Source organism: Meles meles, chromosome 7 (genome assembly GCF_922984935.1).
Source record: "Meles meles chromosome 7, mMelMel3.1 paternal haplotype, whole genome shotgun sequence".
Taxonomy (NCBI): domain Eukaryota; kingdom Metazoa; phylum Chordata; class Mammalia; order Carnivora; family Mustelidae; genus Meles; species Meles meles.
The window spans coordinates 80,568,453-80,586,616 of record NC_060072.1 but is presented as its reverse complement, the minus strand read 5'-3'; the positions used below and the strand labels follow the sequence as shown (position 1 = coordinate 80,586,616).

Genomic DNA, 18,164 nt, shown 5'->3' with positions numbered 1-18,164 from the left:
CCCTGCTAGGGTCTCCTCCGGAAACGGGTGGGTGAGGGTGACCCGGGGGACACCCCGTCCTCTTTTCCTTCGGGAACCACCCCGCGCCGGGGGACGCGGAGCGGTTCCGCGGATTCACGGACCGCGGCGGGCGCCAGGAGGGGCTGCAGGCCGCGCTCAGCCCCGCAGCCGCAGGTGGGGAGCCGCTGTCTGCCCCGGGGGCTTGATAGCAGCGGGGCGACGGTGACTGGATGCCGAGGGCTGCGGGGGAGCGCGCGTCCCCGTGCGCCCGCGGGGAGGGGGCTTCTCGTCGGAAGTTGGGGGAGAGACGAGGGGACGGCGGCCATTCAGTAGCGCCGTCCAGCGAGTGCTGTTCCTCCGAGGGGGCGCTGCGCAGAGGCGGCGCGAGGCTTTCCTCTGGAGGTGGGTAAGGGGGCTCACAGGCTACTGTACTGTCCCCCTGGGGAAGGGAGGAGCTGTGCTCTGCGGGCCTCGCGTCGGCGCCCAGGAAGGACTCGTTCCAGTTCCCAACCCCTGGGTCTGCGTGCGGAAGGTGGGGGGGGGGCAGTCTGGAAGGGGCTCGGGGTCGGGTCCCTCCCGCGGCCCCGGGCGCCCCCTTGCGGCCCGAGCGGAGGGTCGGGCTTTGCGGGGTGCTGACGGCTGCTCTAAGGGGTCTCTCTCCTCGGGGCGGGCTTGGGTTGACCCAGCGGATCCCGACAGCCGCCCCTCGCAGACCTGTCTAGAATTAGTCTGCCGCATTTTCCCCGAGAAGGGTAGCATCCTTTCCCTCCGGCTCCCCTCCGATTCCTTCTTTAAAAGCTCGGGATTTCACATTAATCTGTGTCAGTATAAACCAGGCTATGTGTGGAATTTGTTTTTACAACTCGAGTCTTGTGACTTCTCAAACACTTTCTTGAAGTGTTTTCTCTGGAAACTTGTTTCAAATGAGCGCTGTAAGTTTCACAAAGAGGGGTGTTGTTCAGGAGCCAACAGGTGACGGGGTGAAACCCGAGTCTGTGTGTACATTGGAGTCAAGTCTGGCTGCCGTTTCCTTGGGCCGCCGTTGAAAATAGAAATTCAAAAAATCAATAGGAGCCTGACTGGAACACGATTTGCGAAAATATCTGCGTCCCCCATTATGGAATATAACTGGTTCATTAGCGCAGTGCCTTGAGTGGTCCGCCGCACACCCCAGCATGCGTTGGGGGTTTTGTCTGTATAGGCCGGTTTACAGCCAAAAAACCTGACCCCAAAAGCGTCGCTCTGGCAGAGGACCGTGCTTTGTCATCATGTTTCCTCCTTTTGTTAAGCAGTCTGTCTTACTGTCGTGGAATGTATTTGTGCATGAAATTAGAATGCTTTGAAACCCCGCAGAGTTGCACATTTCCTCTTGGAAGAATGGATAGCTTCTTGGCAATTGGATGGTACATGACAGGCCACTCAGCTGTTGGAAAATGTACAAGTTGGATGGAGGTTTACCTGGAAAATACAGAAAATGCCAAGGGGCACATGGCCTAATGCCACTAATTGCTGGTATTAAGTACTTTTAGCAAAAGAATCTTTCATTAGGCAATGTCTTTGGATACCTTCATTATGTTTTTATTTTGCAGTTATCTCTACAGTTCATTTCAATATAAATAAAACTGAATTGGGCTCTGAACTTTTGTCTTTAGCAGACTGTAAGCTCTGAGTGCTCTTTAAGTGTGTGTGAGAAAGCTTTAAAGAGATAACAGTTTAGGGTCTCTACTATGAAATCCAAACCTTGGTTATCATAGTTTTGATACCTATGGTGATTACAGGCCTCCGGCTTTAAAAAATAAAAAACAAAAAACAAAAACCTATATCCATAGGGTTGTATGTGTTGTGTGTTGTGAAGAATAGAAGTGTTACAGGTTTTTGTATTGCCAAGTTAGTCTGTGGTTAAATTTAATTCACCTGCATATTTAGCCTGACAGAGTTAGAGTAGCTCTTGAATGGGTATGTGTGATCAGGGTCTTCTGTGTGCTAAGGCCTTGTTAACAAGCAGTTTAACAAAGAAGTTGTTAAGCAGTTTGTGGCCCACAGAATGACACTTAGCAGCAGGGGACCCCTAGAGAATGGTAGCCCAACTGATTCACAAATCGATATCTCTCCTGGGTTTTGGTGATCAAAGGATTTCTGACTTCCCTGGGCAGGTTCACACAAGAAGTACCTTTTCATTGGGATCCTGCAATGCCATGGTAATCTTCGCATAGGAGCTAGGGTGGAATTTGGGAAAAGTATTTGTAATTTAGGGGTATGACCTTGGACTTCGTGTTCAGTGGCAGGCACTGAAAATTATTCTGTTTTCTATTTGCATGATTTTGATTTGGCTTGGTGACTTTGTCCAAGAAAATGATTAATAATGGGAACCAGACCAGAACTAATGTATAGTTATAACGTCAGTTATGGATCTGATTGAACTTCTCCTCAACCCCCTTTAATCCTTATTCCCCTCTGACTTGCCTATGTAGTATTTCCCTTTTAGTGCATCGTCTTTCAGTCACAGACTCTTTGACCCAGTTTCCCCCTTTCCTATTGGTTCCTTTTACTTCATCTCCCCCCAGGCTGCCATGTTTAGGCTCTCTTAGTAGCAGTGGACTAAAAGGGCCCTCCTAGGTTCCTGTTCTATTTCCTGACCATCCCTGTTGTATTACTTCTCTTTGAGGCCGTCAGTGGTACTCTGTTCACATGCCCTTTGTCTCTTCCTGTCACCTTGAGAGTTAAGCACAAAGTCTCCTGCCTGATTTGTCTAATTCTTGAAAATGGCATTCCGTGCTCCCATTGCCTTCTGTTGTTGCTTCTGTCTTCCAGCGAAACTCTTGACTCTTCTCTGCCTCTGCACCTTCATATACTGTGCTGACTTACTAAGCTTTGTAGGGAAAAATAGTAAAGGCCCATTTATGTATATGGCAAGGTCAATCAAAATAGTAATCCTTAGCTGTCCTGGATGCAGCATATAGCATAGCAGAAAATAAGCGATTCTCAAATGACTAGAATAGCATAGCAAAATAGTAAAGCTGCTTTTAATTTGCATAATACCTTCACATATTGTATGTTATCTTATTTAACCAGTGATTACTGCACTCACAGAAGGAATGTGTAAACCTTTGTTCATAGCATAATGATTCTATATACTTTCACCCTTAATCTTAGCCAAAAAGCCGAGAAGAGATTCTGTATACTTTTAAACAAATTTTTTCAAATCATAGTTGCCTAATTTGCAGAACATAGAACAAATTAAAAGATTTGGAGGTTGCTGGTTGTGGGCAAAGAGAAAAGGCTACTTACTTAATAAGAGACTAAAGCAGCAGGAATTCAAAAATCTATCAGGACAGTAGGGAGGGAAAAACATATAAAAAGTTTCTCAGCCATCTTAAATCCATGAGTCTGGGGCCATGTGATTCCAGACATAAGCTTTTCATTGAGAGAGAGCCCTAACCTTACTTTCTAGTGGAGGAATTAGGTTCCCAGGTCACACCCAGCTGGATGGCTGGATTAGATTCCTGAAGCCTGTGTTCTTTCTACTGTTCACTTTCTACTGAGAATGAAAACAAATTATCAGCCAAAGGCTAAATCACATACAGTATACACACACAGCACCACTCAAGAAAGCAAGGAATTGTATAACGGAATTTGGAAATACTCTTGTCATTGTGGATACTTTTTTTTTTTTTTTTTAAGTTCTAGTGTTTAATTGAATAAATTCAGTTGCCTCTTTTTGGTATTTCCTGGAATCACTCAGTAATGGCCTTTAACTATCGGGATGAATGAATAAATTAATCTGGAAGTAAATTTCATGAGGAATCCCTCCTTACATCACGGTGTTGGATAAATAAGGCCATGCTCTGACAAGTTGACAAGGGTCAACTTACAGCCAGTTATATATTGGGTTCTCACAACTGTTGCTTTGCCTAAGACACCTGGAAATACCCTGGTGTGTAGACCCTTACGCACCATGTGTGACTCTGGGTGGGTGTGGGCCCACACACACGCACACAAGCTGGTACTGGAGATTTTATGTAGGGGCTGGTTAGAAGCTGATTCTAAGGGAGCTGGGAATGGAGGCTAATAGTTTGTCAAAATTGCCCTTCAGAAGGTTAGAGCACCTCCTGACCTCAAAAAGAAGATGAAATTCACATGCCAACCTTGTTTTGTTATTAACAAGTTGTTCTTATTCTGGATGTTGCTGATCAGCTTCAAGAAAATGTTCCCACTAATTAACAGTGGAAGTAATAATGCCAACTGACACATGTCGATAATAACTAATTCTTTATATTCATGCAGTTCCTTTCTTCAAAACTTTCCCATACTGGGGCACCTGGGTGGCTCAGTGGGTTAAGCCTCTGCCTTTGGCTCAGGTAATGATCTCAGGGTCATGGGATCGAGTCCCACATCAGGCTCTCTGCTTGGCAAGGAGCCTGCTTCCCCCTCTCTCTGTCTGTCTCTCTGCCTGCTTGTGATCTCTCTCTCTCTGTGTTAAATAAATAAAAAATCTTAAACAAACAAAAAACAAAAGAAAACCTTTCCCACACTTAGACTATCTTTGGAAGAAAAATCGTTGCTGTAAAATAAGACCCCATGATCGCTGACTTGAGAGGTCGGAAGACCTCAACGCTGAGTTTACTGAATGCTGAAGCCCTGGATCCTATTCCCTAAGTATTGCTCTAGCCCTTGGGTCAGATGTTCTCTTGACAATTATATGATGATTGAGAGTCCCACACCTGCGAGCTGTTTGTCTTTGAGTCTTTTTACATGGTGAGAAGTAGCTGTTTAACTATTTTGAAGGGAAGAGGGAGAAAAGGGATAAAGGAGGGAAATGAAACTCTTCCACCGTCTGTTTGGCTGCGTGGAGCACCCCCAGGATAATCCCTGTCTTTCTAAGAAAAAAGTGTCTCATTTCTCTCTGCCCAACCTCGGGCTTCTTTCTCCCCTCCCTTGTGTCCATGCTCTTTTCTTCTGTCATTCATTTCTCTCCTAGAGTCTTTTTTTTTTTAATATTTTATTTATTTGACAGAGAGAGAGATCACAAGTAGGCAGAGAGGCAGGCAGAGAGAGAGGGAGAAACAGGCTCCCCGCTGAGCAGAGAGCCTGATGTGGGGCTCGATCCCATGACCCTGAGATCATGACCTGAGCCAAAGGCAGAGGCTTAAACCACTGAGCCACCCAGGCACCCCATCTCCTAGAGTCTTCTAACTGGCTTTTAGTCTTCTCTTCAAATTGTGTCTGCAAAGACCTCCTAACCTGCTCTGATTTGGTTCAGATTCCTGCATGCTGCACTGACCTCGATGACCTCTTCGACTGTGCTGGTAGCTCTTTTTTTTTTTTTTTTAAGATTTTATTTATTTGACAGAGAGAGATCACAAGTAGGCAGAGAGGCAGGCAGAAAGAGAGAGAAGGAAGCAGGCTCCCCGCCGAGCAGAGAGCCCGATGCAGGACCCGATCCCAGGACCCCGAGATCATGACCCGACCCGAGCCGAAGGCAGCGGCCCAACCCACTGAGCCACCAAGGTGCGGCTTCCTCTGCACGTTTCTTTAAGGCTCAGACTCTGAAACCTGAACAGATGCATTCCTGAAAACTTTTACTTTTTTCCCAGCATGATGAGACTTCTTTACATCCAGAATTACAAAGAGACATTGGCGAGGTGGGGCCTCCACTGATTCGTTTCCTTGGGAGGGGCAAACCTAGCACAGAATTGGTTCTTACATAATTGTCATTCACATATGATTAAGTTCATTCAGTTAAATTACAGCATTTCAAGACCAGGAAGTAAACCTGCCTCACAATAACCACAGAATACTAAGCTGTTTCGGTTTTTTATTCTATTTATCTAGAGCATCTAACATGGTGTGTGGCCCGCAGTTGTTTTTTTTTTTTTAATATTTTTAAAACATCATGTTTAGTTTAGCTAGGTTAGGTAAGAGAATGTAAAAATGCACACTCCCAAATGGTTCCCATAAAATCATGTGTAGTGTTTGTGATCAGGAGGAGGAGGAGGAGGATAGAAGGAATGAAGCGGAATGTAAACAATTGATGAGTCTGGGTAAAAGCTACATAGGAGTCCCTTACTCTTCCACCTTTTCTGAAGTTTGAAATTACATCAAAATACAAATTCACAAAAATAAAATACAGAATTAATAAAGGATAGGGCACAGGACAGGGCCACTCTTGTGCATCTAAGTGTGGGTCTGCAAAAAAAATCTTGAGAAAGTTTCTCTGTCACAGTCCCAGCTTGGAGCAGCTCTGTTCCCATTATAATCCAGTTCATTTGTATATCTGATTTGTGTCCTTATATCACATGACCAACCTGAACTGACAATGCCTGGAAGTGAAATTGATGATGTTTTTCTATTAGATCCAATTCCTGGTTTCATGTTTGGTCTAATAGGTGGAATTTTGGCAGATGAGACATAACCGCATTCACATGTCACCAGGAAGCCCCTCCATCACGACCCAGAGCATAAGTGATGTCCAGGCTCCCCTCTCGTTGTGTTGTCAAAGCACATACCATACAGGAGTGTACATGCCTACAGTAAGAGCTCGCGGTGGGGGCACGTTTATCATTTTTATTACTTTAACATTTTAGAAGTGCAGGAACCATGCTCAGCAGTCACCTGTTTTCCTATGACATAGTATGAGATGATGATATACTCAAGAATCTGAGGGTCTCTGGACAGGTAATTTTTTTTTTTTCTTTTTAGATTTTTATTTATTTTGACAGACAGAGATCACAGGTAGGCAGAGAGGCAGGCAGAGAGAGAGGAAGGGAAGCAGGCTCCCTGCTGAGCAGAGAGCCCGATGTGGGGCTCCATCCCAGGACCCTGGGACCATGACCTGAGCCGAAGGCAGAGGCTTTAACCCACTGAGCCACCCAGGTGCCCCTGGACAGGTAATTTTTAAACAGAAAAGAAAAAGCCGTATTCAAATTTGTGTGTTCTCAAGAAGAAGTAGCTAGTGGCAATGTAGTGTCTCTCACTACAGCCTGGTGAGTGAAGGTCATGCTGTGTCACTTTTATTTTTCTAATATTTTTTTTTTGTCCTCTCTGAGACCTTGCTAATGAATGGAATGTTTTGTTATTTTAAGTTACTGTCTCCTGATACAAAGCAAACAGAGGCCTTCTCCAGAGAACAGATTCTGAATCAACAGCTCATGCGGCCATTGAATTTTTATAATCCTTCTTGCCTGTGTGCTCACTTTGCCTGCTCTGGGCCATGCCGCCTGTCCCCCCACGGTCTGTCATTGTCACGGCTGTGGCACAGGCGCATGGCTAAGTTGGTGGCAGAAAAGGGAACTTGTCCGATCGGGTTCCACCTCTAGGAGGCAGCGACGGGTAAGGGTTTAAGATCACAGGCCAGTTCTAAGGCCGCTGCTTGTTAACTACTGACCTTCGGACAGTTGTCCTGTGGCAGATCGTTGTGAGGCTCAGTTTCCCCTCTCTGTGAATCGAGATACACCCTCTTCGGGCTGCTTGATATGGGGATTACACATAACACTAGTCGTGCCAGGCCGGGCACAGAGGAATAAGGTAGCTGTCAGAGCACCAACAGATGAAAACCAGAAACCTTGCCTGGGATAAAAGGACTTTGTCTCTCACGTTCCTCCAGTTGGACCCTTCATGTTGTTAGTGGACAGCAGTCCTCCGTGTAGACTGTGGAGAGGCTGGGATGGATATGGGCAGGCTCCAGGCGTGGCCAGCCCCTCTAGGTGATTGGGAGGAGGCGGACTGTGTCATTTAGTGCTCATGTTGATTAACCTTGATTAGGAGAGTAATTGTACTTTTTTTTTTTTTTTTTTTTTGCAAAAGGCTAATCAAGGAATACAGCTGTAAAAGGGATTCAGATCTTTGGTAATCTGCGTCTTTGTGCTAGTTTGGAAAATCCATGATTTGTCTTAATTTGTGGTGTTTTTTCTTGTTTTCTAATATGGTGACATTTAATTTTTAGGTTCTGTTTAAAATCTGTGTTCTTTGTAAGTTTCTGCAGAGCAGGTACTGTAGTGTCTCCTTCCTTAGCCAGGTTTGGCAAAGACCAAATGAAAGTATTTCAAGATTCAGGTTAAAATCACATTGAAGTCCGTGCCCCCTTCCCTCCTGGTGGGGTTTTTGGGTTACTAATTAAATTCTTAAACTCTAGTTCTCTTCTTTTGACATGTGGGAGTTGCTTTTTCTAAAACAAAAGGGAAAGACTAGATCCAAGAAATTTCCCGACTTTCATTAACACATCCCTTTTTACTGAGGACTAAGGAATGAGCCTTTCTTAAGTCAAGATGGGAATGAATTGCACCTGTGTGAAATGACGACTTATTTAAAAGGTCATAACCTCCCAGCGATAGTGGAGGAAATGAAGTCATCTTTACTTTTTGTTCAGCGTGAAGGAGTTAAATCATTAGTTGGAATCATATCTACCTACCGTGTGACATCGCTCCTTCTACTAAAGATTGTGGACATTGGGTGTTTGGCCTTCCGTTTGTTGACTATTACAAGTTTAATTTCTTATGTCCTATAACTTATAAAAGGGGAACCATATGTTTTAATAATCAGGTTGTGATAGGTAACACTTTCTGGTACTATAAGTAGAGTTGCGTTTGACATAGTGGATGAAAAAGGGCTTGGTCTCAGGCTTCACTGCCTTTCCTACTTGTTTCAGCAGGCGAGAGAATTTTTTCAGGCAGAACAACTTTTGGAAGTCTGATGAGTTAGCCTGCACTCTGGCTTTTAGCTGTGTGACCCTGGGCAAGTCACTTCACTTCCCGCAGCCTCGTTTTCTTTAAACTGGGGTCAAACTAATCATGTATCCTTTTTCTCGTGAGGGGAAAGGGGCAGGTATAAAGTTGCGTTCTGAAAGCTGATTCTGAAAGTCTTGTGTCTTTTTTTTTCCTTAGTGCCTTGGGATGAGGGAGGAGGTTAAGAATCAGAAGACACTTAACAAGGAACTTCAGTGCTGCTAACACAGTTCCTGGGCTCTTGGGCAGGGACCATTGTGTTGACACCTTTTATAGCCCTTCCCTCTGAGGAAGACTGTTCGTCCAGAACTGGATTTGCTTTGCCCAGGAGCTGGCTGCTAGCATATCACACACATAGTAGGTACTGTGTTGACTTTTCAGTGAGTGCCTGGTAATGCAGTTCAACACTTACGGTCACCTCGCTGGATTTAATTTTTGCCTTGTGCTTGGATTCAGTACCTTCTCTTGAAGGAACTCATTAATGAACTGTCTGGCTGACTCTAGCCCATTGATAGTGAAGGCTTTGGATTGAATGTACTATAGAAGGATTTAATTGCTCTTTCCACTCATTGAATAAACTCAGTTTGCTGTGTCTTGAAACTTGATCAGAACCCAGAAACCCAAGTGGCTTGCCCCCGTGGACCCATTCTCCACACGGAGCGATGCCTCTTGAGAAAACTGGCTAGAAACCCGGCAAGCGGGGGTGGCGTTCTCTGGAGCCATTTTTCATGGCCCACAGCGCGGGCGAGGCGGGGGAGGTGCAGGCCCTCACCCTTCTTTCTTCGACTCCTAGGACTTCACGATGATTTCATTTGTGGAAAAGTTAGACAGCAAAGCCGTTTTCTTGAGAACATTTCTAACAAATAGTGTGTTGGAGGCATTTTTTTTTTTAAAGATTTTATTTATTTATTTGACACAGAGAGAGAGATCACAAGTAGGCAGAGAGGTAGGCAGAGAGAGAGGAGGACGCAGGCTCCCCGCGGAGCAGAGAGCCCGATGCGGGGCTCGATCCCAGGACCCCGAGACCATGACCCGAGCCGAAGGCAGCGGCTTAATCCACTGAGCCACCCAGGCGCCCCTGGAGGCACTTTTTAAAGGCAACTGAAACTAAGCTAGTTTGGGGAGCATTTTCTGAAATGCTGAGTCGTGAAAGGGGTTGTTTCCAAATTGTGGCCCTAGATTTTAAGTTTCGGTGGGCCTGAGGGTTGTGGGGGTGGTTACTTTCTCTAGGCCCAGCTGTGTATAAACAACATTCAGTAAAAGTTCTTGGAGGGTAAGAATAGTGCCTTTGGGTTTTAATTTGTTTTTTCTTATATTGTCCACAGCAGCCATTGTTTGATGTCCTGTGACTGAGAAACCGGCCTCTTCTCTTGATTCTTATGCCTTTGGAGATGGAGCCCAAAATGAGCAAACTCGCCTTTGGGTGTCAGAGAAGCTCCACGTCGGACGACGACTCTGGCTGCGCGTTGGAGGAGTATGCCTGGGTGCCCCCAGGCCTCAGACCAGAGCAGGTGAGAACCTGCTCACCCTGTGTGTCCTGTTTTCCAAGGGGATATAAGATTTTTAAGAATCGCTTAAAAAAAAAAAAAATTATAGACCATTACTACCACACTGACATGCTACCCTCCTCAGTCCTTACTCTTTGGATAGTATAAATTTTTGCCTTTTAAGGTCATCCTTAATTTCTTGATGAAAGTTTTCAGTCCTTTTGGACTCCTGGATCCAGAAGCCCCCCCACTGATGCTATTTTTGCTCATGAATGACCTCCAGAGCACTGGTCATGCATTTGTTATGTGGCTGTCTGACAAGTCTCTTCAGAGAGTGAGAGGAACTTAACCTTTGAAAAAACAGTAACAACAAAAAGGTAATGAAAGAGGAACATTTCCATGTTCTCAGCAACACTTTCGCTTTGGAACAGAAGAAATACAGAGCTGTAAGAAACCATCTGAAGTATTACTGCTTAGACATTGGACCTTTGATAACCTGACACATAAAATAACAATACAGACAATGCACAAAATTAGCTGCCCCCTCCCCCCCGCCACTTCGCACTGTGGTGACACGTTCTTTGAAGTGTATGCATGTTTTTCTTTTCCCAATATCCTTGTAATGATGAGCTTACTAAACACTGATGACGACAGATACTCTTTTAAGGGTGAAGCCATAGTTTTGAAGTAACAGGTGCCAGTTGGGTGCGTGGTCGCTCCTGACTTATGGTGGGGAACTCTTCTGAGAATAGGGGCTCCTGATTCACACAGGGCCTGCCCCGTGCCCACATAGCTGCTCCTCAGTGGGTACTTCTAACTGGAAAGGCTTCTGTGGCCGATACAATGGGGAGAGAGGGCAGCGGGCTGGCACCCGGGTTAGGAAAGCCATATTTTGACAAACTGCTCACTAGGAGAAAACCCCCTCTTCCAGCTTTGGGTTGGGGAGGTTTTATGTGATACTAAGATCCTGAAGTGGACAGGCCCCCGACTCCCCAATCTCCTTTTCCTTCGGACAGCTTTCATTCTTTCTCAGTGCTGCGGCATACACCCTGTGCTACTCAACGAAGGGATATTCCTTAATAACCCCTAAGGAATTAATACTTAATTCCTTCAATACAACAGAAAATAAAAACCCCGAACAAAAATTGAGTCCTCCTCTCAGAGTGACCCAAGTACAGCTCAGTGTGGCTCCCCTCCAGTTTCCTTAGGGAAATGGACTTCAGGTATTTAGAAAATACACCCACGGAAGCAAAGAAAGCTGATGCTTGGGAGAACCTGATAAGGGAGAGTTGACAAAGTTTAACAAACCAGCTTTTGTCTTTGTAATGTGTAGCATTCAGAGAGCAGATGCAGCGTGCTTGTGGAGTGGCTGGGTTTGGGACAGTGTCCCACAGCCTGTGTGGTCATCGGCGGCACTCCCCTGCAGTGTTTCTTGGCTGACCCTTGGGAGACTGGATGAGGAATAGTAGCATTAACTGTGCACATTTTATGGTGCATAATTTATGATGCTCCTAATTGTCACTACAAATTACATTCCTGAAGAGCAATTTAGCAGCTGGGGGCTGGCTGTTCGAGGTTTGCAGCTCTGCTGCGTTGGCTCAGCTGGTCTTCTCATTAGCTATAAGAGGCCAAGCCCTGTAGCTGAAGGGAAAGGTAACTTTTTAAGATGGAATATAAACTAAGATGTTCACTTCCTGTATGCTGATGTCTTTCTTTCCATCTCTTACTCAGATCCAGCTCTATTTTGCTTGCTTACCAGAGGAAAAGGTTCCTTATGTTAACAGCCCTGGAGAGAAACATCGAATTAAACAGCTTTTGTACCAGTTGCCACCACATGATAATGAGGTAAAATGACAGGAAGAAGGCTAATTAAAAAAAAAAAAACAAAAAACAGCCTGAACATTGAGATGCCTCTCATAAACTCTACCTCCTCATTGGCTAGGGCTCTTTGGCCTTTCTTCAGTTAAAATTTGGCTTCAGGCTACAGCTTTCCATTCTTTCAGAGAGAAAAGAGTGTCAGTGCAATAAACTTAACAACAAGTTGGTTTTTATAGTGTTTGCAGCCACCCACCACTTATCAGGAGCCTACAAATTCTTGGGATTTCTCTGCCCTTTCATCCAGAGTCCTGGCTTTCTGATAGTCCAGGCCTGCAGTTGGGTTCCTGTAGAATGTGGAGTGTGTGTGGCAAGTAACAAGTTTAAACCTTTTGTAGAAAGGTTAATGTCTTACTTTTTTTTTTTTTTAAGTGTCTCTGATAAAAGTTTAAACATTCTGTTTTTTTAAAAGCTAGTTCCTTCAAATTGTACTTCCCCTTTTACTAGAGAGACTGCAAGGTTGGGTGTCCTTATAAAGGTATGGTGCCATTTTTAAATTGGGGACTCACGGGACACAGCAGTTCAACTTGCTCTTTCCTGAAACTCGAACTCTGGAAATGAAGAATTGGCGAGGGGGACTGTGCGCTCCAGTGTGGGGCTTGTTTTCCTGTCTCCCAAGGTGCGGTATTGCCAGTCTCTGAGCGAGGAAGAGAAAAAAGAACTGCAGGTGTTCAGTGCTCAACGGAAGAAAGAAGCACTTGGAAGAGGAACGATCAAGCTTTTGTCCAGAGCAGTAATGCATGCCGTGTGTGAGCAGGTAGCCCTCCCGGGATGAGTAGTGCGTGGTAGTGATGTGGACAGAATGAGCTTGGGGGGGTAGGTGACAGGGCTTGCACAGGCATGGGCCCCCAAAGCCTCCCCAAAATAAAAGGCAACCTAGCTTTTTATTAAGTGGATATTCATGTTTATAATTCTGCGCGGCTGTGTATACATGACGGGGGGAGTCTGTCTGGCCTTACGGAAACATTGGGGTGACATCCTGCCTTTCTAGGATCTCGGCATGGAGGGAGGTGCAGGGACACACCTAGCGTTCAGAACTGCAGAAGCCTAATGAAGGCCTTCAGATGGGCACTGGCTCAGAGCAGGAATGTATCCAGTGAGAGGCTGGCTCAGAAAAACGACTTAATGGAAGTTGGGTGAAAACATTCCTCGAAACAGTCTAGTGTGGCAGTGTATCTGAGGCATGTTCGTTCCAGCTGAGAATCAGAAATAATCCAGCATTAAAGAGCTATTTAATCACCAACAGGAGGGGGCAAAAATAAAAGCTTTCTTGACAAAATGGGATTTAGTGTCAAGTGGGAAAGGCTGAGAATCCAGTCATGAAAGAAGGGATCATCCCACTTTCAACTCCTTTTGTTTTTAGTGTGGGTTGAAGATAAACGGAGGTGAAATTGCAGTGTTTGCCTCTCGCGCGGGCCCTGGAGTGTGCTGGCACCCTTCCTGTTTTGTCTGCTTCACCTGTAACGAGCTGCTGGTCGACCTCATCTATTTTTACCAGGATGGAAAAATTCACTGTGGCAGGCACCATGCTGAACTGCTCAAACCACGGTGTTCAGCATGTGATGAGGTAAAAAAAAAAAAAGTTTATCCCTTGACACTGGAAAAAATGAGCTTCTAGTAAGCCAATATTCCACTGTTCACATCTACCAAAATAAAATATGTCCTGCTTTTGCTGTTTATTTTTTTAACCTTATATATTCATATAATGGAATAATATGTAGCTAATAAAGAGAAGGCAGCAGGTGTCTTTGAGCATTGATAAGTAGGATGTCCTTGATGGATTTTGAGAGGAGAAAAACAAGTTGCAAGTAGAGTGTGTGATAGATAATCTTTTTGTTAAATAAAGGGAGAATAAGATTCTGTACATATCTGTATACATACAGAAATAGTATGGAAAGACATATACTGTGTTAACAGTGGTTACCCCTGGCATGTGGAAAGGGGTGGTGTGAAAGGAATTTTGTTTTTAAGCTTTCAATTTTAAAGTAATTTTAGATTTATGGAAGAGTTGGAGAGATGACAGAGAGTTCTGAAGACCCTTTTTTTTTTTTAGCTTTCCCTACTGTTAATATCTTAAATCATGATGATATATGCATCAAAACTAAGAAATTAACATTGGTCTAATACCATTAACTAAACTACAGACTTTAGATTTCCAGTTTCTCTGCTAATGTGTCTTTTCTAGTCCAAGATCCAATCTAAGGTACCTCATTGCATTCTTTATATATCCTCAGTCTCCTTTAATCAGTGACCGTAAACTTTTAGTGTTTACTTTTATACATTTATTTTTTTAAGTTTTTTTTTGTTTTTGTTTTTTTTTTTAGTACTGTGCTATCTGAAATGTTTTTGAGGGGCACCTGGGTGGCTCAGTTAAGCATCTGACTGTTGGTTTCAGCTCAGGTCATGGTGGTCAGGGTCATGAGATCAATCCCTGCATCAGGTCCCTGTGGAGTCTGCTTAAGGCTCTCCCACCCGACCCCCCACTCCCCACCCTGTGCTTGTGCTCTCTCTCGCTCTCTCAAATCTTCAATTGTTTTGAAACCAAAATTAAAGAAAATAGTCTCGAATCTGGAGATGACCACCAGGTCGAATGAAGCATTATCTACAAGTGCTGTTCACACAGTGCAGCATCTGGATAGCTGTAACTGGTGATTCTACAGACTTTTTAAATGAGTTTTCTATTAAAACACAGAACACTAAATTATTTCAATGCTAATGTATTCTTTGCCAGATTATGCCAACGAAGTGTGATTGGAGAGTAGAAATACGACCAAATGAATTCTACCTAGTGTAGAAATCAATGTTTGTTAGTTTAAGCAGTCACTAAGTTTCTCTCCTTCATCATTTTTAATTTCTGCTCTTGCTTTGTATCTAAATTGAGTTAGATTTATGCTTGAAGCTGTAAGAAACAAGGTTAGCTAAGTGACTTTTTGAAGAGCCACTGTCTGTCAGTTGCCTGGAAAACATACAGTTAGAATAGCTTGCTAAGGTTTTCTTCTGTTTCTTTTTAAAGATAATTTTTGCTGATGAGTGCACAGAAGCTGAGGGTCGCCACTGGCACATGAAACACTTCTGCTGCCTTGAGTGTGAGACAGTCCTGGGAGGACAGAGGTACATAATGAAGGATGGCCGCCCGTTCTGCTGCGGCTGCTTTGAGTCTCTGTACGCGGAGTACTGTGAGGCCTGTGGGGAGCATATCGGTGAGTGCACAGCCAGCCTGCCTGCGCAGTCACATGCCCAACAGTCTGTCTGCAAATGGCTAGTCTTTTTTTTTTTTTTAACTGTAACTTGTATACAGGGAAATGTTCAGATCATAACTCTTTTGGTTTGTTGCATTTTGACAAATGGATATATAGTCAGTTCTCAGTATTTGTAATAGTTGTGTTCTATAAAGTTGCCTGAATTATTGAGTACAGAACCATTGCTCCTGGGAGAAATACGGGGTTGGGTTCCTACAAGCCTCTGGTCACATTTTCATCAGCTGATCAATATATAATCTTTTTAATGTATGTTTTCGTTTGAAGACATCTTTTTTAATATACGTTGATTCATTCAAACTGACCTCCCAGCCAGTAGCACCGTAGCTCATGCCTGAATGAAGCTTCTATAGGACACACATATTCTCTGCAAGACACAGCCCAGACTTCTTGGGCTTAGGAACACTATCCAGCACTGTGCTTGGGGGCCATTTTAAACAGGAGAATTAACAAAAAAGCATAAACATATGAAGAAAACATGATAATAGAAACTAGAAGAAAGAGAAAACAGACCCAGGCTATGTCAGTTGTTTAAAGAGCTGAGACAAAAGACAAGATGTTGCTTTGTGTGACCTAGCTGAAAACATGCTTATCAGCTGGCTCAAATTTTTCATCATTCTGCATGTGCCTGCAAATTCCTTGAAAGCCCTGCAAGTATTGATTTCGGGGTTACAAATAGATTTTAGCAAATAGGCAATTTAAAAATATGGAATTTGCACATAATGAGAATTAACTGTACCCGTGTGACCCACAACCCTTTCAGGATACAGAACATTCCCATCACCCTTTGAGTTCTCTCATACAAACAGTCCTGCCCATTTCTTCCTCCTCTATTTGGAGATCAAACCGTAATCCCCTCCTTTGTCCTTTTCCAAAACAGGTGTGGACCATGCCCAGATGACATATGACGGGCAGCACTGGCATGCCACCGAAGCTTGCTTCTCTTGCGCCCAGTGCAAAGCTTCTTTGTTGGGATGTCCCTTCCTTCCCAAACAAGGCCAGATTTACTGCTCAAAAACATGCAGCCTTGGTGAAGATGTCCACGCCTCTGATTCTTCTGACTCTGCGTTTCAGTCCGCTCGATCTAGAGACTCCAGAAGAAGTGTCCGGATGGGCAAAAGCAGTCGGTCAGCCGATCAGTGTAGACAGTCCCTTCTCTTGTCCCCTGCTCTGAACTACAAGTTTCCTGGCCTGTCAGGCAATGCGGAGGACACCCTTTCTCGGAAGTTGGATGACCTGAGTCTCTCCAGGCAGGGAGCAAGTTTTGTCAATGAAGAATTCTGGAAAGGTAGAGTGGAGCACGAAACCCCAGAAGACCCTGAAGAATGGGCTGAGCATGAAGATTACATGACGCAGCTCCTCCTCAAGTTTGGTGATAAAAGCCTCTTTCAGCAGCAGCCCAATGAGATAGATATTCGAGCCAGCGAGCCTTGGATATCTGATAACATGGTTAAAACTAAGACTGAGTTAAAGCAAAATAACCAGAGCCTCGCAAGTAAAAAATACCAATCTGATATGTACTGGGCACAGTCACAGGACGGACTGGGTGATTCTGCTTACGGCAGCCACCCAGGCCCTGCAAGCAGCAGAAGGCTCCAGGAGTTAGATCTGGACCACGCGGCTGCGGGGTTTAACCATGAGCAAACACAGTGGTATGAAGATTCCCTGGAGTGTTTGTCAGACTTGAAACCAGAGCAAAGCGTTCGAGATTCTATGGATTCTTTGGCTTTATCTAATATCACAGGTACATAATCTAGGGATTATGGGGTATTTGGAAAAAAGAGCCACTAAACAATTTATTCAACAAACTACGGTCCAGGAGTAGGGGCTATGTTATTTAAAACTGCAGACCAAGGGAAGGAGGAAGTTTACCTTAAATGCAGAACACTAACAAAACAAATATGTGCATACGTGTGTGCATCTGTAGACATTTTAATATAAGCTTTTTGAATAGGTATTGTCCGTATTCTGTATTTTAAACAGGAGGAAATGGATTTATTTGGATAATGGAGTCTGCATCTTGTCTAAAAGATCCTGTACTCTTTGGATTGTGCTATATGAATTTCAAGATACTAAAATCAGCCTGTGTCCTTTATTAGCTCCTAGCATCTTTTATATTTTCCTGAACTGCCCTGTGACAACAGATAGCTCAAAAAAGCTGAATGGTTTTTTACCCAGATTATAAAAGAACTTCACTTTGTTTACAAAGCATATTCATATCAGTTATCTACATTTTACCCTAAACAATGATCCTGAGCTGTGGAGAGTGGATATTACCTATTGAGTTTTATAAATGAAGAAACTTGAATTATCAGGAGGCTAAATGCCTAACTTGACGTGTGTTTTTATTTTTTTTTTAAGATGTTATTTATTTATTTGACAGAGATCACAGGTAGGCAGAGAGAGAGGAAGGAAAGCAGGCTCCCAGCTGAGCAGAGAGCCCGATGCGGGGCTCGATCCCAGGACCCTGGGATCATGACCTGAGCTGAAGGCAGAGGCTTTAACCCACTGAGCCACCCAGGCGCCCCTTGACATGTTTTTAAAGGCAAGACTGAGCCTAGAACCCACCCTTCCTGAGTGTCACATTTGCATTAAGTCTTTGGATACAGAACTATCACCGCCCATGGCGAGCAAAGGCTGTGGCTAGTTTTATAGTCAAGCTAATGACTTCGGTCTTCTCATGAAGGTTATGTTACTGTAATACAGGAAAGGCTTTGGTGGCTGCCCCTTGCCCTTGCCAGGCCTAACTCTGGCAAGGAGGGAGGAGAGAGCTACCTTCCTGGTTTCCGTTGACTTGTCAAAGATGAGAGGCCTTCAACAAAGGG

The 18,164-nt window shown here is 44.3% G+C and overlaps 1 protein-coding gene across 12 annotated transcripts in view; it reads left to right on the top strand.

The window, feature by feature from the left end:
- PRICKLE1 (prickle planar cell polarity protein 1) overlaps positions 1 to 18,164 on the top strand; it is a 113,906-nt gene that overhangs the window by 91,294 nt on the left and 4,448 nt on the right. For 6 of the 12 annotated variants that reach the window (XM_046013415.1, XM_046013414.1, XM_046013424.1 and 3 more), the window contains 6 exons: positions 10,046 to 10,231; positions 11,939 to 12,052; positions 12,702 to 12,839; positions 13,446 to 13,649; positions 15,096 to 15,282; positions 16,220 to 17,083. In XM_046013415.1, coding sequence (XP_045869371.1) covers positions 10,100 to 10,231; positions 11,939 to 12,052; positions 12,702 to 12,839; positions 13,446 to 13,649; positions 15,096 to 15,282; positions 16,220 to 17,083 — 1,639 coding nt within the window. In that variant the 5' untranslated portion in view covers positions 10,046 to 10,099. Of the gene's footprint in view, positions 1 to 8,879; positions 9,082 to 10,045; positions 10,232 to 11,938; positions 12,053 to 12,701; positions 12,840 to 13,445; positions 13,650 to 15,095; positions 15,283 to 16,219; positions 17,084 to 18,164 lie in introns of all 12 variants that reach the window. The other 6 variants (XM_046013421.1, XM_046013416.1, XM_046013423.1 and 3 more) reach the window with 4 other exon arrangements.